This window comes from Triplophysa dalaica, chromosome 3, assembly GCF_015846415.1.
Source record: "Triplophysa dalaica isolate WHDGS20190420 chromosome 3, ASM1584641v1, whole genome shotgun sequence".
Classification (NCBI taxonomy): Eukaryota; Metazoa; Chordata; class Actinopteri; order Cypriniformes; family Nemacheilidae; genus Triplophysa; species Triplophysa dalaica.
In genome coordinates this window covers 15,750,702-15,777,101 of record NC_079544.1, presented here as the reverse complement: position 1 = coordinate 15,777,101, position 26,400 = coordinate 15,750,702, and the positions used below count along the sequence as shown (strand labels likewise).

The 26,400-nt window shown below is 39.6% G+C and overlaps 2 protein-coding genes across 11 annotated transcripts in view; both read left to right on the top strand.

Annotated features, from left to right (window-relative positions):
- Nucleotides 1-19,934, top strand: part of kmt2cb (lysine (K)-specific methyltransferase 2Cb) — a 90,313-nt gene extending 70,379 nt beyond the window's left edge. For 7 of the 8 annotated variants that reach the window (XM_056744351.1, XM_056744352.1, XM_056744348.1 and 4 more), the window contains 23 exons: nucleotides 29-1,665; nucleotides 1,818-1,929; nucleotides 2,036-2,090; nucleotides 2,172-2,235; nucleotides 2,354-2,586; nucleotides 2,781-4,355; nucleotides 4,579-4,770; nucleotides 6,898-7,059; nucleotides 7,149-7,290; nucleotides 7,560-7,701; nucleotides 8,169-8,347; nucleotides 8,450-8,586; nucleotides 8,695-8,905; nucleotides 10,048-10,187; nucleotides 10,967-11,068; nucleotides 11,168-12,311; nucleotides 12,435-12,571; nucleotides 13,449-13,579; nucleotides 14,829-14,997; nucleotides 15,428-15,544; nucleotides 15,635-15,708; nucleotides 17,301-17,409; nucleotides 18,029-19,934. In XM_056744351.1, the coding sequence (XP_056600329.1) occupies nucleotides 29-1,665; nucleotides 1,818-1,929; nucleotides 2,036-2,090; nucleotides 2,172-2,235; nucleotides 2,354-2,586; nucleotides 2,781-4,355; nucleotides 4,579-4,770; nucleotides 6,898-7,059; nucleotides 7,149-7,290; nucleotides 7,560-7,701; nucleotides 8,169-8,347; nucleotides 8,450-8,586; nucleotides 8,695-8,905; nucleotides 10,048-10,187; nucleotides 10,967-11,068; nucleotides 11,168-12,311; nucleotides 12,435-12,571; nucleotides 13,449-13,579; nucleotides 14,829-14,997; nucleotides 15,428-15,544; nucleotides 15,635-15,708; nucleotides 17,301-17,409; nucleotides 18,029-18,121 (7,057 nt within the window). In that variant the 3' untranslated portion in view covers nucleotides 18,122-19,934. The remainder of the gene's footprint in view (nucleotides 1-28; nucleotides 1,666-1,817; nucleotides 1,930-2,035; nucleotides 2,091-2,171; nucleotides 2,236-2,353; nucleotides 2,587-2,780; nucleotides 4,356-4,578; nucleotides 4,771-6,897; nucleotides 7,060-7,148; nucleotides 7,291-7,559; nucleotides 7,702-8,168; nucleotides 8,348-8,449; nucleotides 8,587-8,694; nucleotides 8,906-10,047; nucleotides 10,188-10,966; nucleotides 11,069-11,167; nucleotides 12,312-12,434; nucleotides 12,572-13,448; nucleotides 13,580-14,828; nucleotides 14,998-15,427; nucleotides 15,545-15,634; nucleotides 15,709-17,300; nucleotides 17,410-18,028) is intronic. The other variant, XM_056744347.1, reaches the window with a different exon arrangement.
- Nucleotides 19,935-22,843: 2,909 nt separating this feature from the next.
- prkag2b (protein kinase, AMP-activated, gamma 2 non-catalytic subunit b) overlaps nucleotides 22,844-26,400 on the top strand; it is a 29,955-nt gene continuing 26,398 nt past the window's right edge. The window contains exon 1 of one of the 3 annotated variants that reach the window (XM_056744557.1): nucleotides 22,844-23,633. In XM_056744557.1, coding sequence (XP_056600535.1) covers nucleotides 23,556-23,633 — 78 coding nt within the window. In that variant the 5' untranslated portion in view covers nucleotides 22,844-23,555. Of the gene's footprint in view, nucleotides 23,634-23,802; nucleotides 24,335-26,400 lie in introns of those variants that run through there. The other 2 variants (XM_056744556.1, XM_056744559.1) reach the window with 2 other exon arrangements.

Here is a 26,400-nt window from a genome sequence, read left to right as displayed (position 1 = left end):
CAACTCATGTATTTCTTGTTCTTTACAGGATGGCTATCAGTACTGGTGTCCAAGGATCCTTGGGCGGTTTAAGGCCCCATCAAATGCAGGACCAGATAATGGAAGCTCATCCACAGATGAGAAGGTCCATGTCCATAGACTTGGGAAAATCAATGGGAGGCGATCCCATAGGAAATCCCAATTTACCTCCTCATGGAATGCATGTGCAACAGCATAACATCATGGGGCAGACTTTTATAGAGCTTAGACACAGAGCGCCAGATAACAGGCTTCGGCTTCCCTTTGGACTTCCTGTTATGCAGGGAAACCGAATGGAATCTGCATCACAACAACGACCCTCAGGTTTTATGGGTGGCGAAGACATGGGATTCCCTTTCAATCAGGTTCCAAAGCCAATGGACACAACAATGAATCAGTCTCAGGTAGCCGTTACACAGATGCAGGGCTCTTTGAGCATGGGGAATTTACATCAAGCCAATGTTCCATTAAGGGCTGGATATCCGCAAATCCCGCTCATGAGGTCTATAAGCCAACCTGCATCCAATGAGACTCTCAGTGCTCCTTTACTCACAAATGTTGCTGCTGGACGAAATGATGAGGTTCCTCTACCCACAAATGAAGGACCCGAGGAGAAAATGGATACAGATGAATCTGCTGTGAAGGACTTTGAAGATGTTGAAGTGAAGGACCTTGTCGATGCAGATTTAGAGAACCTAAATCTTGACCCGGATGATGGAAAAGACTTGGATCTTGAAACAAATGACTTGCATCTTGATGACTTTTTAACATCTGGTAAATTTGATATAATTGCTTACGCCGATGCTGATTTAGATCTCAGCGAGGACTTGGATCTCAGTGACCCTATGGAAGACCACACTGAATTGTCAGATGTCCAAAAGCCTAAAACAGAGAAAAAGACTGAAAGTTTTGTTGACACACCCTCATCCTCCTGTTCTGTGTCAACGATGAAGGGTGGCATAGGTGTTGATTCTAAGTCTCAAGGCCAAAATAAAGAAGTTCCTCAGGATCTAGGATTGATTTCTTTGAAAACCGAGGAGGATAGTAAAACTGGGATTAAAGATTGTATGTCCCAGCACACTTCTTGCAAGGATCAAGTAATTGAAAGTTCTAGTTTAGAGGTTGCAAAGACTGGAATTCATTCTGATGCAACTCCAGTGCTCTCAAGTTTGCTGGTTAATCTACCACCAGAAGGTGAAGCGCTGAAGCAAGAACATTGCAGACAGTCAGTCACACAAAGCGACCCCAAAAATCAGGAAGCTACAGTGCCACTCGGCAGCACTCTGCTGGCTCAAGGAAACTTCTCAGTGCAGGGGATGGAGTCTGGTCTCAGTTTAGACCAATCATTGGTGTCTTCTCATGGTGAAAGTTCATTAGAAGTCCCTGGCTCTATTCAGGAACAACCACAAAGCCATATTTTTGGTATTGATCAAAAGGATGCTCTTCTCTCAGGGGAGCAACACAGTATTCTTACTCAGCAGGAAATGTTGTCTCAGCAAGGCCATCAAATCAGACCACTGCTTCTGGAAGAACAGCCTCTTCTTTTACAAGATCTTCTGGATCAGGAGAGGCAGGAGCAACAGCAGCAGAAGCAGATGCAGGCTATGATAAGACAGCGCTCCAATGAATCATTCTTCCCAAACATAGGTAAGTTGGTGTGTATATTAGACACCATCTTGCTTCTTTGTTCAGTTTTTTAAACAGCAAGCCATTTGCTCTTAGATACGAATGGGACTATAAAGCACACATAATTATGCTTGATTAATATGAACACAATAATTTTCCATTGTTTTTTTTAGATTTTGATTCTATCACTGACCCGATCATGAAGGCAAAGATGGTTGCGTTAAAAGGCATCAATAAAATGATGGTTCAGAACAACATGGGAATGTCTCCAATGGCAGTGAACAGGTGAGTGAACGGTGATTCTTAAAATCTGTAAAGATTCATTTTATTGAAATGCAATTTGTGTTACTGTGTCATCATTCATTATTCCTTTCTCTATCATTAAATCCAGCGTCCTGACAGAGCAGGTACCACAAGGCCCTGATGGAGCTGTACCTCCAGTACAGGTGAGACTCTTTCACACCTTCTTCACATCATTAACAACTAATCAAGCTGTTTTCTCATAGTACTGTTGATCTGTTATTTAGGATAACAAAGTTGCTCCCCATATTGCACGACCCAATCCTCCAAATTTTGAAACAGGATTTGTTCGTAAGTTTTTCAAAAATATAAGATGTTAATATATATTTTATTTTCTTGTTGCTATAACTTAATCAAAAAGGGTTAACCAAGTGTTTAATCGTTCCACCCATTTTCTTTTGCCTCCAAGATGACAACCAGAAGGTTCAGTATGAGGACTGGCTCAGAGAAACCCAGCACCTGCTTCAGATGCAACAAAAGTTCCTGGAGGAGCAGATTGGGGCCCACAGAAAGTCAAAGAAGGCCTTGTCAGCTAAACAGAGGACTGCCAAGAAAGCAGGGCGTGAGTTTCCTGAAGAGGATGCAGAGCAGCTGAAACATGTGACAGAGCAGCAAGGGATGGTACAGAAACAGCTGGAGCAGGTAAAGCAAACACAGAAGAAATCATTTATGACTTGAAATCATTGTTATTGACACAACCTGTAATTGTTCACTAGGAAACGTTTAATGTAAGGTCATGCATGTTGTAAAATACAGATATAAACTAGGTCTAAAGAAAATTGCACATGTGCACTGTAGTAAAATTTGTTAACATAAAAAAATTGTGCTTGTCCTAGATCCGCAAACAGCAGAAGGAGCATGCAGAACTCATAGAGGAATACAGACTCAAACAGCAGCAACAGGGTGGCATGCAGCCCCAAATGATCCCAGGGATGCCACAAATGCAGCCTCAAGCTGCCATGACGCCAGTCGGAACCCCTATAAACCAACCTATAATGAGTCCTTTGATGCCTGTTCGGCTCCACCCTGGTCAGATGGATACACCTAATGTTCCAAACGCCTCAGGATGGCACCCTGGAGCTCCAGTTCCCAGCGGAGGACCTCAAATGCCAGGAGTAATGCCCTCTCAGGTAGTGCAGGCACAGGCTACGCCACAGCCAGTTGCTAGACCCAGTCAGGGGCAGACGGATGGTGAGTCTCATCATGTGAATTTTGATGATACCAACCCGTTCAGCGAAGGCTTCCAGGAACGTGAGCGTAAGGAGAGACTACGGGAGCAACAGGAAAGGCAAAGGGTACAGCTCATGAAAGAGGTGGAAAGGCAGCGCCTGAAGCAATGCATGGAGATGGATCAACAGCAAGTCCCTAACTGCCAAGATGGTAACATGAGGGCCCTTTCCCAGATGCCATTTTATAACCAGACCGAGCTTCCACCGGACTTCATGCAGCCACCCAGAATGCAACAGCAGATGCAAGGGCCAGGGTTTCCACAGCAACAGGGCATGCAGCCAGGGTTCAGCGGAGGGCCGTCAAGACCCATTATGGGTAATGGCCCATTCCATCAGGAAATGGGACCTGGATTTGTTTCTGAGAACCTAGTACCACATGGGCCTAACTTTGTCCAAATGCAACCTAGGCCACAGAGGTATCCTAGGCCAAATATGATGCATCAGAATCCACCCCAAGGTCATCCATTTTCAATGGAAGGACCCACACCTTTACCTCCAAATTTCCCAGGTTCTGGTCCCTCGCTCATACAGCTCTACTCCAATATCATCCCAGAGGAGAAGGGCAAGAAGAAAAGAAACCGCAAGAAGAAGAAAGATGATGATTGTGAGTCACTGAGAGCACCCTTGACACCTCACTCAGATCTCACGGCCCCTTTAACACCCTGTGTATCGGACACTTCATCCACACCTACGAGAAACCCAATAGTTTTCAGTGAGCATGAGCTCTGTGAGACGTCTCAGCCCGGTTCATCCACCCCGGGCTCAATGTGCAGCCAGCCACCCTCAGAACTGGAGCGGCAGCTTTCAGAAGGCAGCTGTGGTGGAGGGGTGGAGATGGGCCATCAGGAAATGCATGACAGGATTCTGTCCAACATCAAGCTGGAGAAGGTCGAGGCAAGTGACTGCCATGGACATAAGGGAATGGAGATGGCCATAGGAATAGGTATGGTGAAGGTGGAAGGAGACAGAGAAGGAATGTTTTCTCATTCTGCGAGCCAAAGCCCTGCCAACAGCTCTAAAGGAGAAGCTGGGAACGAACTCCTCAAACATCTGCTAAAGAATAAGAGAACTCCCCCTTATGTCTTACCCCATCAGAGGTCTGAAGACAGCCTGAGGTCCGAGGAAGATGGATCATTGGACAGCAAAGCATTGCTGAGGCAGAGCTCAATGGACAGCACTGGGGTGAGTCATTCTTAATCTTGAGTTATGTCATGGATCTGTTTCCCAAAATGTGATCTTTGTGTTTTGTTTGACAGTCTTTCTCATTGCAGTCAATACAGACTGCAAACACAGGTCATAATATCTGTTGACATACAGATGTTCAGCTCCTAGAATGAAACTAGAATTGCAAAACATGGGTATTTTTGCATGACATGTTGACAGTTTTTTTTTTACTCTCCCACAGACATTTTCAGATTCAAACCACCCTGACTTTCCTGGACCATTACTTTCGGAAGACAAGAAGAAGCAGAGGAACAAGAGGCTTCCCAAAAGCGGAGATAGACCAGCCCCACGCTGTAAAAAGAGGAAAAAAGAGGAGGATGAGAGTCAAGTGCTTTATTCCTCTACTGAGCCAGTAATGACCCAGTTAAAACAGGTATGACACATCAGACTCAGTCTTCTCAGACTTGCATAGGTCTTTAAGCGTAACTGAGCTTAAGTGTGTAATAAAACACTAAGGCCCGGTTTCAATGACAAGGCTTAGCTTTAGCCAGGACTAGGTCTTAGATGAATAAAAAAGTATATTTAAGTCACTTTTATAAAAAATGCATTTGAAAAACTATTACTGGTGTTCATCATGAGACAAAACAATGGCACTGTCATATCTTAAGATATTTCAAGGCATGTTATTTTCAAATTGTCAAACGTTTATTTATTCGGTGACTACCCTTAAGCCTTTTTTGTGAAACTAGGCCTAATTCTGTCAGGATCATTATAGTAAAAATTATTGACACTTAGCATAAGTACATTGGCGGTATGGTTCTGTTCCGGGCTAAACTCCCTGCCCATCCATGCAGCCAGCACGAATAATAGCTGGGAGTGCTAATGTCATTTGTAACACATAATTCAATGTAATTGTAGTAGAGTAGGCGGGGCGAGACCGTGGTTCGAGTCCGGTGAGTAATTGTGAATTAGCGCCAGCTGTGCGCACACCGGCCTCGAATCACGTAGGAGATGGGAGCATATAAAAGGAACGAGCGACCGGACCGTCGAAGAGAGATGACCGGGCCCGAACTTGTGTTATGTTTGTATTTGTATTTATATTTATGTTTTGTTCGCCGGCGGTCGTCCGTGAGGGGCCGCTGGCTGTTATATTAATTTATTAAATGTTTAAAATGTCTTCCGGTTCCCGACTCCTTCCTTCCATTTTAAGGAGGTGTATTACAGTAATTAAAACTTATGTAGAAGAATATCCGAAAGTTGAGTCCTGATTGTACATTTGCTGTGGAGTTGGGGATGGAGGAGGGTAAATTGCTCATGAGCAATGCGATAAGCTGCTGATAGCTGATGGATTTTAAAACAAAAGCTGTGATAGAGTCCTATTTCTATTGTACAGCTATAAATATACAAGAATATCTCAAATAGGGCTGCATGATTATTAATTGCGATACCACTAAATCCTATTGTAATCGAGCTGGCTAGGATATCCAATGTGTCAATATTTTTTTTTATGCGTAGCTTGTCCGTGCAGTACGGCTGTGGGATCAGTGGGAAATGCTGGTCCATCTAAAAGCTTTGCGAGTTTGAGTCGCTTATAATGTGCATTTGAAAAAGTAACACCCGTCAAACATGATCATTATAAATATACTTTATTATCATAAAAAAACCAGATGAGGTTTGAATAACAGTGATAAAAAGATTCTTCTGCAGTGCGTATTTGGAGTTTTTGCACAAGAGCGCCTTCTGGCTTTCGGATGCAGCAGCATTTTCCTGTGCTTCACTCAAAAGCTTTGCATAAATCACGTGATATTTATCGTTGGTTTATCGTGACAGCCCTAATCTAAAACAAGAAATGAAAAAAAGATATAAAAGCTCCATTTGAAATTATTTATTTTCAAGTGGCCATGTGGATATACCTATTGTTAAACATAATTTTGATAGAGAGCATTGCTTTTGTGTCTTTGTGGCTATTTTCCTGGAGTTGTTTATGGTTGTCCATTGTGAGCAATACTGTTATATTTTTCCAGACTATAACCATATGAGAATGTTATGTTTTTAATCACAAGCATGATGACAGACAAGAAATGCTGTGCCATATAGAGTCATTACTTGTTTATCAGGCTTACAGAGATCAAAGAGCAGAGCAGGATGTTGCAATTACATAGAATAACATAAAAATATATATATAATTGACAGAATATGATGCTATGACTAGTTAGAGCAGTTGACTCTTTAGTGCCCCTTCTGGCCATGTGCAGAATTCAATTGAATTGAGTTTTAAAGATTTTCAAAATTTCTTGTCAGTGTTTTTTTGTTTCCATTATTATTTTTTTCATTGTTTTTGTGCTGTTGGTATGGAATGATGAATATATTATGAATTGTATGATTAACAAGTTGTGCATACATCCTTTGCCACCAGAAAATAGTATATTTATAAAAACAGTTTAAATAGGATTAAACAATTACTCCAAAGCATAATCAGAGGTCACATGACATCTAATGCTGTTCAGCGCATGCCCTTTTCTCATAGTTCTCCATTTGTCTCCTTTTATTGCATCGTCAGCTCTCGCTCTTGCCGCTGATGGAGCCTCTGGTGGGGGTGAACTTTGCCCACTTTATGCCCTACGGAGGAGGACAGCTGGATGGTGAAAGCCGTCTCTCGGGCACATTTGGGAGCGCCACATTGGACGGCGTTTCAGACTATTACTCCCAACTGATTCACAAGGTAATTAAGAGCAGCCGTAGGCATAAGCCAAAGTAAAATGTTTGCAGAGGAGCATTGGGTTACTCACATTTCTCACATCTCTTTTACAGCAAAACAATCTGAGTAATCCCCCCACACCCCCTGCCTCTTTGCCCCCGACCCCTCCTCCGGTGGCACGGCAGAAACTGCTCAATGGCTTTGCCACAACAGAAGAGCTTGGCGGCAAAGGTGGCGTCATTGCTGGACATGATGGTGAGTGGCATTTGCCTTTTTCTCGAGTGACTAATAATCAATTGACTTTTGGAGGGTTCAATATGAGGACAGCGCTATCAACAGCACCTGCGGCCTGCTATTGATTTTCACAATGATTGTGACCTGCTTTTGGAAAGCACATGTTGACAGACATGGATTTATAATGGAAATGTACAAAGCGACCTACAATGGGAGTATTTGAAATGTAGAGAATACACAATAAATGTATATTACGCCGCTGATGGTGGTTGTGCTGTTTGTTTTGACAGTCACTAAAGGGCTGCTTTCCAGACCGCTGCAGATTAAAGCTGAGGAGGAGCTTCTGGCCCGAGCACTGGCTCAGGGGCCTAAAACTGTGAATGTGCCCGCTTCTCTTCCCACCCCACCACACAACAACCAGGAAGACCTCAGGTCAGTTAGACAGGCGAGATTACATTGCCAGATGAGGTTTTATGTGTTTCAAAGTCCACGTGGAGATCTTTACATGAACGTGACCAATCGGAACCTTTAAAATACTTGACTGAAATGTTTGTCATGATCTTAAAAAATTGTTTTTTAAATGTTTGTAATCACTTTTGTAGACTAAAATATAGTTATATTTTCAATGGAAAAAAAACTAATTATGAAAAGATGACTTGGACTAAATAATGTATAAAAATGTAGTAAATAAGAGCCTGTATTAAATAAAAATGTTATCAGATGCTGACATAATTCTTATATTTACCATTGTGTTAGTCCACGGTTTTGTTGACTCTTGTTATAAAATGTGGAAAATATTAATAAAGAATGCATTAGGTATGGCTGTAGGAATAGAGTCATACAATTTTTGTTTACACAAATATGAAAATGAAAAAATCTATTGAATGTCTTACACACAGGAGCCAGGAACACTGTGAGGGCCGAGACACCCCAGACAGCTTTGTCCCCTCATCCTCCCCGGAGAGTGTTGTTGGCATGGAGATCAGTCGCTATCCTGATCTGTCATTGGTCAAAGAAGAACCTCCTTCTCCAGCTGTGTCTCCTGTAATCCCAATGTTTCCTGTATTTAGAGGCATAGGTAACTAACCCCTTTTTTTAGATTACAATACTAATATTTTGTGCACAGTTGCTTGCCACAGAGGTTTAGATTTCAAGATGTTGATCGCTCTTTTGATGTAAGGTTCAGAGATTAGGTTACGAGAGGTCAAGACGGAGCCTTCATCTATGTTCTTCGGCTCTTCATTCGGATCGATGCAGAATGGTTCCAACACTGGGCTGGTATCCATTGCCATCACACTAAAGCCAGCTGCTGCTGAGGTGAATTTTTACTATAACAGGAATCTGAATCACTTCATATGCCACTGCAGAGATACAGAAAGAGAATGCATTTGATTTTCATGTGTAATCTTCATTTTGCTTGTTCAGAACATCACTGATGTGGTAGCGGCCATTGCAGACCTAATCCGTGTCAAGATTCCCAGCAGTTATGAAGTCAGCAGTGGGCCGGGGAACATGGGTGCCATCAAGACCTCTGTGGAGCCAAAATGCCCAGCTTCTGCTCTTCAACAGCCTAATGGACCAGGACTCACACGCCTGGGACCTAAACAACATCAGCTTCAGCAGAACTATAACAAAAGTGAGCAATCGCTACTTGTGAATGTTTTGCCACGTTGTCAAAAGTACAGCAACTGTCACAGCCGCGTTTGACAGTTGTGAAAAATGTTTGAAAAGAATGTACCGTCAAAAAATCCAGTGTTAAACAGAGAATACATATATTATGGGTTTCATTGATGATATGCATGATATTAAAAAACATGATTATAGATATTGTGTTAATTCTACACATATGATAATATACTAAATAATTTGGCACCAATTTAGTATTCTTTTAATATTAAATGTGATTCGTTGACCAAGAAGGAGACAATTTAGCAAAATTAGCAAAATCAAGATGAACTTGACTAATAGCATTATTAGTTATTTTTTTACATTTAAACAGATGTTGTTGTTATCACATTACTTTTGGCTACGATAACTGTGAAGTAAAAGTAGACTGTCCATGTTGATTTTGTTTTCGTGTATTTTGAATTTTACACTGCATTACGATGGATTTTAGGGTTAACAAAATAGTATGTATACTATGTAACGAAATATTACAGCTGCACAAAATATAACATATGTTTAAATATCACTAAAATTATGATACTTAAAAAATGGCTGGCATAATAATTGTGTCTGAAGAAGAGTATGCTTTTGCTCTTATCAAAGATATTTGAATTATGTTATTTTTTTTGTATATTTTAATATAGTACACAAAGTATTATTATATCACTCATTTCTATTTAATATCATGCATTGCTATAAAATATATTCTGAAGATGTTGATCTAACTTGATTCTGACATTTCAGTTAGATTTAATCTGTTTCCAGTCAATCTAACACTATAGTCTGGCGATCGAGATCTAATTGTTTGTCCATCAGTTAACTTTGCAGTAGTATATCTATGTCTGGCTCAGGTGCAGACAGAAAATCACTATTGATTTTACGAACGATCGGAGAAGCTACTTAAACCCAGCCGTGATCTTGGCCTGAACTCAATCTTATTGAAGTCTGTGTCAGATATTCACTTAATGAATCCGATTCAAAGTGTTACGCTTCATTCGTCACAGGAAAATGACTCGTCTCTCAATGATAGTTGTGTAACTGCTGTTTTTATGCTAATTTAGAGATAGTAGGAGGGAAAGGTTGTCTTTATTGACAGCTGGTGGTCTCTTTCAGGTCCTGTTGATGGTAGAGGGCAGTATAAAAGTGGGCGGGGCAGCCCAGGGCCAAAGCACCAATGGTGTGGACACTGTAAAGTGGTTGTTCTGGGTAACGGCGTGAGGAAAGCAGCCAAAGTTGAGCATGGCAAAGCACAGGTATGAATATGCATTTGTTATTACTACATTAAAAAATCAATAGGAAATGTAATATTTCCAAATGAAATATGATCTATACAATTTAATACATTTTCTGATTTAAATAAGTGTCATCAACACTAGAAATAAAACTGTGCTTGTCCAATTTTCTAGCAATTTTTTGCAACACAAATCTTTAAAGCTGGGATAAAACACGCAGTTTCTTCCAATCTCATATTAAAGATCTGGTAAGATGCTATGTCATGCATTCTGAATTCTTTACACTGTTGATCGTGCTGGCTTCTCATGCTTAACATGGTCAACTAGTAAATCTTTTTCCACGCCCCCATCGATGTGCGATAGGAAGAACCGCTTATCAAGATTGGCTGTGCCGCATCAAGATTGGCTGTGCTGTGGGCCTGCAGCTAAAGCTTGATTACTCTTGTGATTGCGCTCGTCGTAATTGGGTTTTATTGCCCAATAAAAGGAATAGGATCCCTGTTACGAAACAGGAATCCAGACATATAAAAAACTTTCCGAAACAAGTTGGAGTGCTGGGGGAGTGTATCAAGCACAGAAATACTACGTCATACGTTCAACTCGTTTGAAGGTGACCATGTAAAGCATGAGAAGCCAGCACGTTCAACGGTGTAAAGAAATCAGAATGCATGACTTAGCATGTTATCCAGCCTTTAATAAGAATTGTTTTAGGTGCTTCCACTTTTCAAATACCACTCAAATCATCTCTGACTTCGTAAAATGTTTCACTTACAACTTTGTCATCCTCTGGTTTCTCAAAGCAGTCCCAGTTAAGTTCAGATGGGAGTTTGGTGTTCTGTAGTCATAGCTGTCTCATTCTTCACTCATCATCCTCACAATCCAACGGAAATACAGAACCCAAGGTTTGTTTTCTGTCACAATAACTCACACTCAAACTGCTTTGTTTGACGGTTGTATTGTCGTTGATTATGCTTGATAAATGTTGTGCACATATGTTTCAGACATCTGTTGCTCTGCTTTCTGAGAGCGCCTTGAAACAGAGTCCTTCCAAAGTCCAGCATCAATACAACAACAACATGTCCTCACTTGATGTTCACTGCCTGGGACAACTCCACCCTAAGCCGTCCTTCATTCGCACAGTTTATAACCCTACCGAGCCAACACATGCGATCAAGACCGAATCCAAACCTGAAAGTATATCTGAAAGCCATTTCAAAGTGACGGTCAAGCTAAAACCACGATCGCTTAACCTCACTGAAGACAAACCGTGGCATCACGGCAAGCGTTGGAAAGGGTTACGTTGGCGAAAATGGACGGTACAGATTGTGATGCCGAAATCAACAGCTCAAACATCTGAATCTGAGATGGAAGAGTTCTTGCGACAACTGAACTCATCCTTGCGGCCTTGCTCTACCATCAGAGATTACCGTCGCTGCTGTTTCTGCCAGCAGGTGGGCGATGGGCTGACAGACGGTCCCGCCAGGCTCTTGAATCTTGACTTGGACACCTGGGTGCACCTCAACTGTGCTCTATGGTCCTCTGAGGTCTATGAGACGCAAGCCGGTGCGCTGATTAATGTGGAGCTGGCGCGGCAGCGTGGGCAAACGGTGGTGTGCGCGTTTTGCCAGCGTTTAGGCGCAACAAGCGGCTGCCATCGCCTGCGTTGCCTTAACATCTACCACTTCACTTGTGCCCTGCAGGCTGGCTGTACGTTTTTTAAGGACAAGACGATGCTGTGCCACCAGCACCGCCCGAGGGGAGCCGGCGCCGCCGCTGGCCTGCACTTAGAACAGCAGTTGCGCTGTTTCTCTGTGTTCCGCCGTGTATTCGTACAGCGCGACGAACTGCGACAGCTGGCGGCAGCCGTGCAGCAGCCTGAGCGTGGCCACACCTTCCGCGTGGGTAGTTTGCTTTTTCATACGATGGGTCAGCTACCACAGGCCTTGCTGCCCACGTTCCATTCATCTACAGCCATCTTTCCACCTGGCTATGAGGCAAGCCGACTGTACTGGAGCATGAGACACGGTCAGAAGCGCTGCCGATACGTCTGCTCTGTGGAAGAGCATGAGGGACGTCCGGAGTTCAGTATCCGTGTCATAGAGCAGGGGTATGAAGATCTGGTGCTCACTGACACCACCGCTAAAGGTAGAGCTTCATCTACAATACCAGTCAGAATCAGTCGTGTAATAAATGTAATTGTTGCATTGATGTATTTCATCTTTCTGTTCTACATAGTTTCTAAGTCTTGTTTTCACTCATGTGTTGTAGGAGTCTGGAATAAGGTTCTTGGGCCGGTGGCAGAGAGGCGGGCAGAGACGGGCATGCTGAGACTCTTCCCCGTCTATCTAAAGGGAGAGGATTTGTTCGGACTCACCATCTCAGCCGTTACCCGCATTGCTGAATCGGTAACTACACTAAACCTGTACATCACTTAATGCAATTGTGAAGTAAAATGTGTTATTATGTGCAGTAGAGGTCTTATTGTGGGTTTAAAAATTCTCTGTTCAACGATCATATTTTTTTCTTTTCCAAGTTCTTCCATAGCTGGTACACAATTTTCATATATTTTTCTTTTTCATGCTTACAACTTCCGATTATATGTTGTGTTATTTTCAGCCTTTTTTACTATTAAGCTATTTCTATTTTATCACTATTTAGAGAAGCGTTTCTTTTTGTTAAGTTTGGATGTATTTTTTAATGATTTACTTTATTTATGGAAACAAAACATTTTATAATTCAATAAGCATCACTTTACATTGATATATACAAAAAATGTTTGTTCCCTTAAATTTAGTTATTTCAACACATCAGGGTTATTACAGTTTTGTCATTGTAGTTTTATAGTTTTATTAATATTTTAAATTTCATACATTTTTTCTTTTTTATGTAGTTTACTATTTTGTCTTATGCTTTTGTCATTTTATTATCTCTTGGTTTTTTTATGTTGCTAAATAAGATTAATCAATTTTTATTTTGTTTTTTTTGTTATTATTATTATTATAGTTTTACTGCCTTAAACTTATTTTAAGTTTTTCCAATGCATTTTAGGACAATTTATTTGATATAAAACAAGTTTTTATTTTAGTAAGCTAAAATAACAAAATTATTTTTAATTAATATATAATTTCGAAAAATAACTAAATTATTAGAACTCACCAAAGTTTTTTTTACAGTGCATTTTACAAAATTATTTTTTTGACTTTAAAAAACTTTGACTAATTGGTTATTGTTATCTTATCAATCTTTCTCATTTTAATTCTGCTGATGATCAATGTATTTCAGCTGCCAGGTGTGGAGGCGTGCTCAAGATACCGTTTTCGATATGGACGAAACTCCATGCTGATGCTGCCGCTGTCAATCAATCCATCTGGCAGTGCACGTTCAGAGTTGCAGACCTTCCCCCATTATGAGAGGTCATTGCTTTTATCATAAAAAGATTTTAGCAATATTGCAGAAATTATAAAGGACTCATCGTATGAGTACTTTCATGATTTGTTTGGGTCTTCATAAAATGTCTGTAACATATTTTGCTTTAAAACACTCAATGGCTGTGGAAAAATCCATCAAAGCAAACAGCGCATCCTTGTAATGTGCTCACGTTGTGCTTGCCTAAAATTGACCGAATGCGCACATGCAGATCTCAAAGGAATTACGTGAATTTTAGTGCTTGTCATTCACAAGTTATACTATGTAACTAGTATACTCTATTTGTTGTGACAGATTTTTTTTAGCCCAAGGACGAATGATTTGAGACTTTTAAAATTAAACTAACCACAGTGTTCGCCACTGTTCATTAGCAAATCAATAGTTACAGCTTGCCGCAGCTAAACATATTAACGCACATAATGTACTAACATACATACAGCTAATCTACAAGTGCCCATTTGCCAAATAACATATAAGGAAAGAGTAAGTTTAACACTGGCTTTGGATGTTACATTTAGCCCGTGCCTGACTTAGCTCCCTTAGCTATCATATGCTTATGTTATCCTCCTATATATACGGTCAATTTAATTCCGTATGTCGATAAATACTACTTACATCGGCAGCTTTGTTTCGTTCAGTTGTACTCAATCCCTCTTGAGGAAAAACTTACTTACTGTACTGTCCCAGGTTGATAAAGCACTCCTGCTTGAAGGGATTTGCATAAACAAGCAGGTTTTTACTTATGGTTTCTGAGGGATATGCTAAAAATTAAACAAATCCACTTCTGTCTCATCTCTTCCGTGGTTGGGACTCTAAACAAACACTTGTGTTCGTCTATGCAGCCAACCTCATTACATGTCCACAAACTTTATTCATGGCGTCACGTACACCGCTGTCGCTTGTTAAAACAACCAAGGCGCATAGGCGTGGTCCCGTGGGTGGAATTGTTTACTTAATTGGCGGTTAAATTTTATTAAGAGCCTCCCTCTACATCACAACAGGAGCGAAATCTGAACGGCTCCATTTCCCACATGCTTGCAGGGAAAGGCACACCGAAACAAACTTACTGGGTTCTTGTTTTTCACGTTTTCTGAGTTAGTAGATGCACCGGGGACCAGATTACAGCACTTAAACACGGAAAAAGTCTGATTTTCATCCGACGAGCCCTTTAATAGATTTTGTGAACATATGCAGGTAAGTGTGCTAATGAAATTTCTTTTCGGAACACTTAAACAGAGTGAAGATCCTCTCTGTGTGGAGCAGGACGTCTCACTGCATCCAGAACACAGCCATGGAGAGCAGATCATCTCACAGCAAGCACTTTGTGCACTCAAAGTCATCTCAATACCGTCGGCTGACCAGCGAGTGGAAGTCGAATGTCTACCTGGCGCACTCGCGTATCCAGGTGAGCTCATGAACATCAGTCATGAAAGAAAATTATTTAGTCTTAAATGTGTGTGCTACATGTTTTGTTTTAGTATTTAATATGCTTTTTAAGAAATTAATGAAGTTTGACTATCAATATAGATGGTTTCAAAGCAACAACATGACGTTAATGTGCATGTGTGGCTCAAACATAACTTCTGGTGCACTTTCCCAAAGAATAGAGTCCCTGTAGATTATTTCTGATAACAAACAATAGAAACTACAAGTAAATGACATTAGCTAGCAAGTTAAAAGTTTGTCTAGCCAGTATTATTTTGGGTTACCAGTAGAAGAACCGTTACTTGGCTAAAAAAACATTTTTACGTATCTACAAAGTTTTTGTGTTGCTTTGTGTGTGAGGACTGTAGTCTTGAGTATTGATGCATGTGAAATACTGCATGTGTCCCCAGGGTCTTGGACTGTTCGCGGCACGTGACATTGAGAAACAGACCATGGTGATTGAATACTTGGGGGATGTTCTGCGAACTGAGGTGGCCATGAGGAAGGAGCTGCTGTACAAGGCTATGGTAAACTCAAGGCTTTAATACAAGGAATAATGTTACCGTGATACACTGTTAAAGTTCATTTGTCTGAATCTGAGTGGATTTATTTTACAGAACCGGCAAGCTTACATGTTCCGCATCAACAACGACCAAGTTATCGATGCAACCCGCTCTGGAAGCCCTGCGAGGTAAGAAATAAACTTGAGTTGTCACATAAGCTTTCAGATGTGAACTTGACAATGCATCATGGGTAGTATAACTTCTGTCTTATTGTGAATTTCTGAATGTTTTTTCAATATTACTTTTTTAATTGAACTGTTTGAATTTCTGTTCAATTTATAATAGATTAAAGCTGCAGTTCTTAACTTTGTCCTCTTTGTCGCCATCTCAGTTTGAAAAATAAAATGTCAGTTATGTGTTATTTTCTTTACGTGGGTTGTGCTTTGGCACTGCTGCTCTGCGCGGATGAATCCGGGCTCTGTGCTAAATGACTGACTGCTCACACCGCATCAGAGCACATCTGTACATCAACGACAGTAACATGTGACCGTGTCTACACCAGATACAACGCGAAACGTTTAAAAACATCACTAAAATAGAATCTATTGTAGCGTTTGATATAGCGTTGTGCCTTATGTAGACAAAAACAATAATAATAGGGAAAATACCAACTACCTTACTTCCTACAAGTAATATATCTGAAACATGTCATCTGAATACATACAATATCAGCCGCTTTTGTTTTGACTACATGAAACCAAAACTTTTAAAAATAAATCAGGATAGTGACGTCTTACTTGTTAATGCAATCCTTTCAGATGTCGGAGCAAACTCTCAAAATCCCTGTCGATATTAGCTTTTGCTTTAGCACAAAGCTTTCACTTTAATTCTCTAGAGTGCAAAGTTACTTTGTTATAATCAACAGATGATTCCCCAGTATTGTGTCCACCGCCCAACAAACCAAATGTGGGACAGGTAATCGTTTTTTGTGGGACACCGTTGAAAAGTAACGCACAACTGTGATGATAACATTTTTATATCATTTTTAGCTTATATAAATAATTTGTTATTTAGTCCATTCCATCTACAACATAATTAAGGCATAGATAAAATGTTATATAACATAAAACATTTAATGGCGATTTCAATTTAAGGTTCACTGTCTGTTTAAATTTTGAGCACAGACCAGACGCAGAGTTATCATGTTGTACACTTAGATGATCTCCTCAAAAAAGAGAAAACTAAAGGAATAAAGAACAAACAGATAATGAAAAAGAGTTTCTCTTTTAAAATGTATTATTGTTAAATAATGCATTTCATGATTTGCTAATCGCAACCTATAGGCTAAACACAGTTTCAAAGCCACAAAATGTACAATGTAGAGTGACTTTTTATCGGCAAGTTGACATGGGAGGATTGCCTCCCGATCTACTAACAGACGTCACAGCCTCTTGATGACTGATATCACTGCCTTCTTCTCTTACATTGGATAATAGTCAGGCTTTAAAAAATAGTTGCGTTTTTATGAGCTCGTGTACACAGCAAACAAGCATCTCTTGTGTGTTTCGGGTTAAAGAACGTGTTTCTTAATGTAACGACTAAAAACAAAAAAGACTGAAAATGCTGGACATTTTTTCAATATGCGACGTGTGGGACAAGATGTGAAAATTCTGTGCGGTACAATGCAAAGCCCGACAGGTGGTCACCCTATTCCCCGCTTTAAAACATGATTAAGGTGTAAATTAAGTCATAATTCATTTAAATATAATTTATCCCGTAGGTACATTAATCATTCGTGTTCACCAAATTGTGTGGCTGAGGTCGTCACGTTTGAGCGGGGCTACAAGATTATCATCAACGCAGCTCGCAGGATTGACAGGGGAGAAGAGGTAAGGAGGGTTCACCAACAAACAATTGCACCCACTCATATAATAGCATCATTTATTTGCATGTGTACCCCCTTCACTCAAGGAATTATGCAAACTAGGTGACGGCACAAACATGCCACAAATGGTCAGAATTTGCACAAAACACTATTTAGATGGTGCAGTTGTCACAGCTTCCAGCAGATAAGCAATCCACACAACTGAATGTGGTCTTTGAAAAGTTAGTTGGAACCATAGTAGGAAAAAATGCCTTATACATTTCTTTGTACCGTTAACACAAAAGAAGATATTTTGAAGAATGTGGGAAACCAAAAGGTTTTGGGGCACTTTTGACTACCATTGTCATATTTCCTACTATGGTAGTCAATTGTGGCCAAGAAATGTTTTGTTACAAGAATTTTTCCAAATATCTTTCTCTGTGTCCATCTGAACAATGACATTTATACAGATTTGAAGCTCAGTTTGAGTAAATGATGGCAGAATTTTTATTTTGGGGTGAACTGTCCCTTTAAGTTTTTGCATTCACAATGTTCATAAGTGACACTGCCATTTAGTAATTCGCTCCTACAGTAAGTGTCTGCTTGTGGCTTTTAACTGTCTTTGAATGGTTTTTGTGTTTCAGCTCTGCTATGATTACAAGCTCGCCATGGTTGAAGATCAGAGCAAGATCCCATGTCACTGTGGAGCCGCCAACTGCCACAAATGGATAAACTGAACGTTCAATCAAAACAAGAACTCCATCCCACAACATGGTGCCAATTTTCCGTAGGAAAAGCGAGCTCCGAAATCGGTCGGAAAAAAGCTAACACAGGAAGTGGTTTCGGTGGACGATCTTTTTCTAACGTGCAAAACCGAGAGGAAAAACACAACGCGAGAATACAGCATTGTGTTAGAGCCATTCTTAACGTTTTCTTGACTTGAAAGGAAAAGGTTTCCGTCATGTGCATGTGCCATGAGGTGTGTTTGTGTGCGCGTGTGAGAGAATTTAGGTTTGTACGAATGCGTGTGTCACTTGGAACAGATTTCACCAGCGAATGAAGAAAGAGAGCGAGAGGGGGAGCACTGTGCCGGGCAATGCCTTATAGGTGGAAGAAGGGGGCAGACCCATCTGTACGATGCGATCAGTAGAGACTGTACCGTAGAAATCAATGTAGAACATCACTGAATGGAGAATGTACGGAATTGACTTCCGCAAAAGGGAAAAATATGTTGCACTAAAAAAGAAAAAGAGAAATACAAAAGAAAATGAACTTAGAAAAAATCTCAAAAATACTTGATTCCATGAGTCAGTTTTAACCTAGATATCTCTCATTGTTTAGTGTAAGAAAATAAAGTTGTTTTGTATTTATTGCTGTGTGAGTGAATGAATGGGCCTATTTTTAAAAGCGGTTTTAATGCCGACGAAAAGGAAACCCGACTGCGATTCTTGCACGCAGTTTGCGGTTCTGTTACATCTGTAAATAATGTGTAAATATAGAGAAATATGGGAATGATTGACCAAATACTACCTTATTCACTATCTTATTCATGTTGTTTAGATATTTTAGATGTGCTTGTTTTGTTTGGCTTTTTCTTCTTTCTTTTCCTCAAAATTATTTAACAAAGACACACCATGATACCCCTTTCAGAGGACATGTGTAATTATGATATTGTACAGAATTACAAAGGTAATTTCAGTAATTCACAAGAAAAGTATTTTCTCTGTGCTTAGAATGTGGTATTGTAGTGACTTTGTGCTTTCTACATTATTGCTTGGTTTTTCATTTCATTTTATGTTACAGACGATCACATTTGCCAGAGAATTAAAAATAAGTTTCATTTTAGTAAATCAGGTTGGAATATAGATGTAGGATAACTGTGAAATGAACTTCAAACCTCACAAACCGAATATTAATTCACGTGCGTTAAGTAAACAGGCATAAGCAGAGGTCGCTTGTTTTTTCTGAAGGGTATCGTGTGGATGTGATAAACAAGTGACATTTGAGCATCAGGAACGTTCTCAGAATGATACGTCTCATGCTTGTTAAAGACATTATGAGTGGGGATGGGGTGGGCTGTAATTCTCTGAAAAATATGTAGATATGAAACATATGCTTGTATTAGTTTTATTGATTGAAGTGGAGCATCTGTTAAGAGAACGCTATTCATTTTGTAGCCAAAAACTGTTTTTCACGTTTCACATGCCTTGTTGTTTCAGATTTGAGAGTTTTTGTGTGCACAATTTCACGTCGAAAAATGGACAGTTTAGACTTTGTATTGTACTGGGCATGAATTTTTTCAAAAGAGTCAGTTGTATATATTTTTTTCTCAATGAACAGCTGTAACAAAATTGTTTCATGGATATTTTCCTTGTCTTGTAAAATACATCAATTTCCTAGTGTTTTTTTTTTTTTCTTTTGCTCTGTATAGTAGTCTAAATTGTTTTGAAACGGAAGCTTTTTTGAAGTACACAGAGCGATATAGGGTTTGGTATTTGAGGAACTAAATTTACATTTACAAAAAAATAATAAAATATTTTACATCATTAATTGATGTCAGACTTCTTTTTCTGCTATTTAATATTTTTTTAGATATAGGTCACTAAAAATACATTTACACTATCAGTATAGTTTATTGTTGGTAAATACATGTTTCCTGAAAGAGAATTTGCTTTTTTTATTGAACTTTATTAAACTGTATTTGTTGTTTATTTTTTGTTGTAAAATTAAATTTAGGTGCAAATTTGGGACAAATGATAAGATCGGCATAAGTTTACATATACAGGTGCTTCTCAAAAAAATGTTTGAATATCATGAAAAAGGTCAATATGTTTTGTCAATCATTTCAGAAAGTGAAACCCTTTTATTATATAGATTCATTACAAATAGAGTGAAATATTTCTAGCATTTATTTCTCAACATTTTGATGATTATGGCTAACGGATAATGAAAACCCCAAATTCAATGTCTCAGAAAATTTGAAGATTACATAAAATCAACAAAAAAATGATATTTTAAACAGAAATGTCAAGCTTCTGAAAAGTATGTTCATTTCTAGTCACTCAATACTTGGTTTGGCCTTCTTTTGCATGAATGACTGCAACAATGTGGCGTGTCATGGAGGCATTCAGCTTGTGGCAATGGAGCCCATGTTGCTTGATAGCGGCCTTCAGGTCATCTGCATTGTTGGGCCAGAAGCCTGACATTTTATGTTTAAAATATCCTTTTTTATTGATCTTTTGTAATATTCTAACTTTCTGGGACACTGAATTTTGTGTTTTCATTATCTTTTAGCCATTATCATCAAAAATTCAAGAAATAATTGCTTGAAATATTTCACTCTTTGTAATGAATCTATATAATATATGGATTTCACTTTCTGAAACGAGTGACAAAAATATTGACATTTTTCATGATATTCTAATTTTTTTGATGTACCTGCAGTCTGGTATAATACATTGAGCTGTGTGGCAACATAATGGCAATATCTAAAAAACTTGATGCAAATTAGACTGGAGTCTAGGAGGAATTTCCCAGCCAGGCAATTTGTATTCAATGGCTACATTGTCCATGATAATCTACCAATTTCTCCAAACTTCAAACCCCAGGCGTTCTATTCCCATCAGGTGTCCCAACCGATACAGCTTGAGAGCTGACTCAATTGGAACAATGCACCCAACACAAAACTGTCGCCAGACATTTAAGACAGAACTTGAAAGCGCCCCATGCTATTGCCAGCTACTGTAAAACCATAATGGAAGCAATTCAGCCTCAAAGTTTACCATATCTGCACATCATCCAAACCCAAAATTATATCATTTTCATCAGGCAAATCATCATAACTATTACAGGAATTATTTAAAATCAATCATTTAGCAATTAATTATTACTCCCCAGACGAGGGCACCACTTACTGATATAAAATAAGCAAACGATTTGTTATATCTAAGTTTTTATACAACTCTTTAAATCACCAAGTGAGGCAGAGACATGCCACATGAATTTAAGGTGTGGAACAACATTGAAGCTTGTGAAATGTGCTTTGGTCGCCATATCAGTGATGGGTAGACACAAGATATTGAAAGCATAGAACATTAAGTTATTAATAGCCTGTTTGTGGCTCCTTATAATGATCAGTCTGTGTCTAAGAGAAACCATTTATGATGCACTTGGATTGATAGTGATAATCTAATTGTTTAACCATTTTTATGTCATTTGTGAAAACAAAAATAAACACAGAGAGAGATTTAATAAATATCAAAGCTGATGTTTCGTGCAGAATAGCCCTAATGTGCCAAAATAAAGACCCAGTGTGTAATTTGTAAAGGATCAATATTGAAAGAAATGGCATATAATATACAAAACTATGTCTTCAGAGGTGTATAAAGACCTTACATAATGAAGTGTGTTTTTATTACACTTCAATGAGCTATTTCTATCTGCATAGACCGCAGGTCCCCTTGAATGGAATTTGTCATGTTGTAGGTCCACATTACAGCCCAAAATGGTCAAACTGCTTCACAGGACGCGTTTCGTCAATACGTTATCTCATTCGGGAAAGAAGTGAAAACCTGACATCTTAGTCCTCTCTCAGCCTCCGTAATGCTTCGAAAGCGAGGCGTGGAGTGAGCTGTTGGTTGCAATTCGCAAACTCACCGCTAGATGCTGCTAAAGATTGACAAAAAAAGCACTTGTGGTTCTTTTACCATTTACATTTCATGTGTGTACATTTATACAATTTATTGTGTTTAAACAATGATAGAAATATATAATATGAAATGTTATTAGATCAGTGGTCAGCAATCCTGCTCCTGAAGATTTCCCCTCCAACCCCAATCCAACACACCTGGACTATCTAATACAGGTGTTCAGAGGTTGCTTGATAATCACAGACAGGTGTGCAGAAGCAGGGTTGGAGCTGCAGCCTCCGGATCTCCAGGAGCGGGGCTGGTGACAACTGCATTCGATGCATCATCTGTGTAGGTCACCAAGACACCTCTGATGCACAAAGGCTACCAGCAAAGGCAAATGTTGCACATCAGAGCATTTTGAGAGAGGCACAAGATGTCTTCAGCCCACACTGCCAGCTGTTAATCCCATGGGCAGCATCTTGTGGGAGTCATGGCGGGCTGAGGACGATTGCTCTGCGGGGTCATGTTACAAAGCCAAGCAACATGAGTCCATCTTACCAGCTGCACCCGATGCTTCAAAAAATGATGATAATGCTTCCACAGACACTGCTAAGCAAACTAAACAGTGGGTGGACACAGACACCGTCATGGCCCTCCAGTCACCACCAGATTAAAACATTTAAAGCACTTTCTTAGAGCTGGAGGATTTACTTCTTTACAGGTGTTACAATATCCGACTGCACATAAGGCCGCTATAGCTTCAGCTATAATGAAGAAGTCATAATTTTAGATGTTTTAGATGTAACTGGCTTAACATTTATTCATCATAGCTGGTCGCTCTAGAAAGATAAAACCCCGTCTGTGAAGATTCACTTAACCCCTGAGATCCATTCTGAGTTTCATCCTGCATTACACTTCCATTAACTAAACAGGCCTGTGTGATGTGGGACACAGAGTCTCTGCAATAGAAGTCATGATGATTGAATGTGGTTCTATTTGCGCACCACTATTGGTCAGATGTTCTTTCTATATGATGTAGGTGAGGGGGCAGCATGTGCCGAAAACAACACGACATAATACAGAATAATCATCTCTTATGTTTACAAAAACTAATTGCATTTTTAACTACTTTGCCATAAAGTAATCTGTTGGATGGAATGGGCGCAGTCCAAAGAGAGTCAGAAAAAGTCCTCAGCTGGCACCGATGTTGTAGTTTTTTCAAACTTCCTGCTAAACACGATTTAGACTTCGATCAATACATCTCTATTCATACTGCATTTGGACAACTTGTACCATACACGAGAGGGGTGTGCGTCGGTCTCCAGACGGATAGCCTTGTGAAGAAAGTGGTCAGTGCAGGAATTGAAGCAGTAACTTCATCGAGCTGAATGCGGATGTCCTCCGCGGCGCATTGAGGCTGATAAGGAACTGTAACCTCGGGATGTGCCTAAACTCAGCTGCGCTTCTGCAAATGTCCAACATTTAATTCGCACTGAGCGAGTGTTTTTTCATACTGACGTTTCATTAGTCGGCAGACAAAATGGGAAGCACTGTGAAGAAAAAGGACTTGGCGAAGAAACCCTCGAGGAAGAAGCGATCTCTGCGATTAAACATGCCAGTGAGTTTGACGTTGTGTAACGTTACCTTTAATCCGTTGTTTTGACGCGCGCTGCGTAAGCACGTGCTGTAACGCTTTGAGGATGTTTTTAAACTAACAATAGTTGTCTTACTTTTTACTTTTTAGAATTTAAATCGTTTCATGTCACATTTTGGGATACATGATACATTTTAAGTGTTAGTGTTGTACAACAGTACGTCGTTGCAAACAACACAGGATATGCAACTTTATCCGCGTTCGAGTTGGGCGTGCTGCGTCTTTTATTTACAAAGTGTATACGTGTACATTATCGTATTAAATATTAGTGTTGTCACATTTTAAATCAGTGCTGCTTGGTGCTTCTGAGCTGTCAAAACAAGAACCCTCCCCCTCCGCCCGTCGCAGACATGAACTCGTCTGAGAGCCTCGGTTGAACCGGCCTTCCCAGTTTCTTCGACAGTACAAGAATACATACAGTACGCGTCAGTGTACCGTGCGTTAATATGACCGATATGTACGCTTTTATGGTATGTTTACGTTATAAATAGCTTGGCACGCCACGCTGTTGCACGAGGAGGGCTGTTTACACCGAGCAGTGTAGAGGAAGTGAGGCAAACAACTGTAAGAGAGCGCGCGCGATTAGCCGTGACTCATCAAAGTGTTTAGTGCGCGAGACTCTTTCTGCCCTTCAGCTGACTAAACAACAGCATGAAGGCCATCGAGTGAGTATATTATTCCTTTATGGGCAGCTTTTCATGGTCATCTATTCAAAACACAGATAAGAATTCTGACAGAGATGTTTGATATTCTTTTCCTCAGAGATATGAAGTAGTTAAACTATTGATGTGGTGCCTTAAGTACTTAGGCTACATTTCTTTATACATTCCTGTTTTTTGCCCTGATATACTGGTCAGCTAAGCTCAGAACACTTAAACATCATCTCCTGTAAGTTACAAGTTAGTGTCATTTTTACACACAGAACACTAACCCACACACAGGTTTGTTTTAAAAGTGAGAACTTGCATTGTTTTCATACCTGACTCCTACTTCCTGGACCAAACCGCCACACAAACTTATGACACAATAAAAGTGCTGTAAAACATTTTTAAGCGAGTTCTCCATTTGATATATTTGCTATAGTTAATAAACATTAATGGACCAGCAGAGTGTCCTATTCTGTGTGATAAGCACACAGCATCTAAATAACTTATGACAGTATATTAGTCCCAAATTCAGATTTTATTCGAACTCTGTGCCATCGCTGATAGAAATTCAGTGATATTATTTGGAGAGATAAAAGGGTTTGGTTTTAAATATTCACTTTCAACCTCAAAGGGAAGAGCTTATCCTGTGATGCATTTACACTGGCTGATTGGTCTTATTCGCAGTAGAGCGAGTCCTCTCCTGTCCTTCAGCTCAAAATGCTTAACCATTATTGCATGTAACCGTAAACTAAACATGTCTCATAAACTTAACACAGCAATTCATTTTCATTTGATCAAGGAGCTGTAAATCAGTACAAATCAAACGCTGTACTCTTTATAACCGTATCTCAATAGCAAAAAACATGCGTTATAATTTAGGTCAGTCTTGACTTTGTGGTCAGTTGAGCAAAGGTCATTTGGTGGCTTCCTAAAATGATATTAGCTGTAAGTAATATGTCAATGTTATCAGTAATATAAAAAGAGTGAGCTGCCAGCTCTTAAATTCAATGTGTTGAACTCTGTTTGTCCAATGATAAGAATACTCTTATAAAACAACATAATTTAACTATAGATCTTTTGATGTTTGTATATAAAGACCAATACATGTGGCAAAGGCAAACTATAGTAGCTATTTTGTAAGGATGCAATCTCAAAGTCTTGACGATTGGTGCAACTCGTTTGAACTACGTTGGAAAGAATAAAGCTGGTCGTTTTCCTCCAATTCACCTTTTTTCATTCTGATGGTGTGAGATACGGTATCCATTTATTCTTATAAATGTCTATTCATCTCAGTGGTCCATATGAGAGGTGTGTCGGGGCTCTACGCATAAAGGAGTGTCTGTTCGCTACAGTTCTGGAGGGGGTTATAAATGAGGAAATCTTTGCGCTGACCATAAAATCATGGACCAAAACCATAAAATCCACATCACCACAATAAATGTACTAATAAGTCACTCATAATCAAGTCACTCATTATGTGATTTCCATGTCTTTGACTATGTAAACACATGTAGTTTATGATTATCTATATTTTTGTGTTATCAGTGGAGTATTTTGTCTGTGATGACAGTGTAGTCAAGCAGGAATTCCTAAAGTTGAATTTAAATCAGTTATTAAGAAAAAACATAAGAATAAGAAATGTGTTGTTTTGAGGTGTTTTGCAACAGCAGCTCGAGCTCGAGCAGCACACTGCACACGCGTTTCTTGTAATTGATCGATCTGACGTTTTGCACGTCACTTAAAATGACGCCATTTCAAAAATACAAGACATTTTAAAGCATAAAGAACTTGAATCGTCGGTCTTCAGACACTGTGCTCTCATGCATGCGCGCTCACACACACACAGACTCCGCATCTCAAGCTGCTCGCGACAAATGTTAGATCAAGTTATATTTCGCAACTTATTTATACACATAAATGTTCAGAGACACACATGAGTGTGATAAAATGCCCGTCTTGCCGACAATTCAATCAAGAAATAGGCTTATGTACTAACTAAGTGTGTCTAAAATATGCTTTTAATGTTATAGCTTCATGAAAATATTGCGGTCTTTTCAACAACATACACAATAAAGCTATGAAGG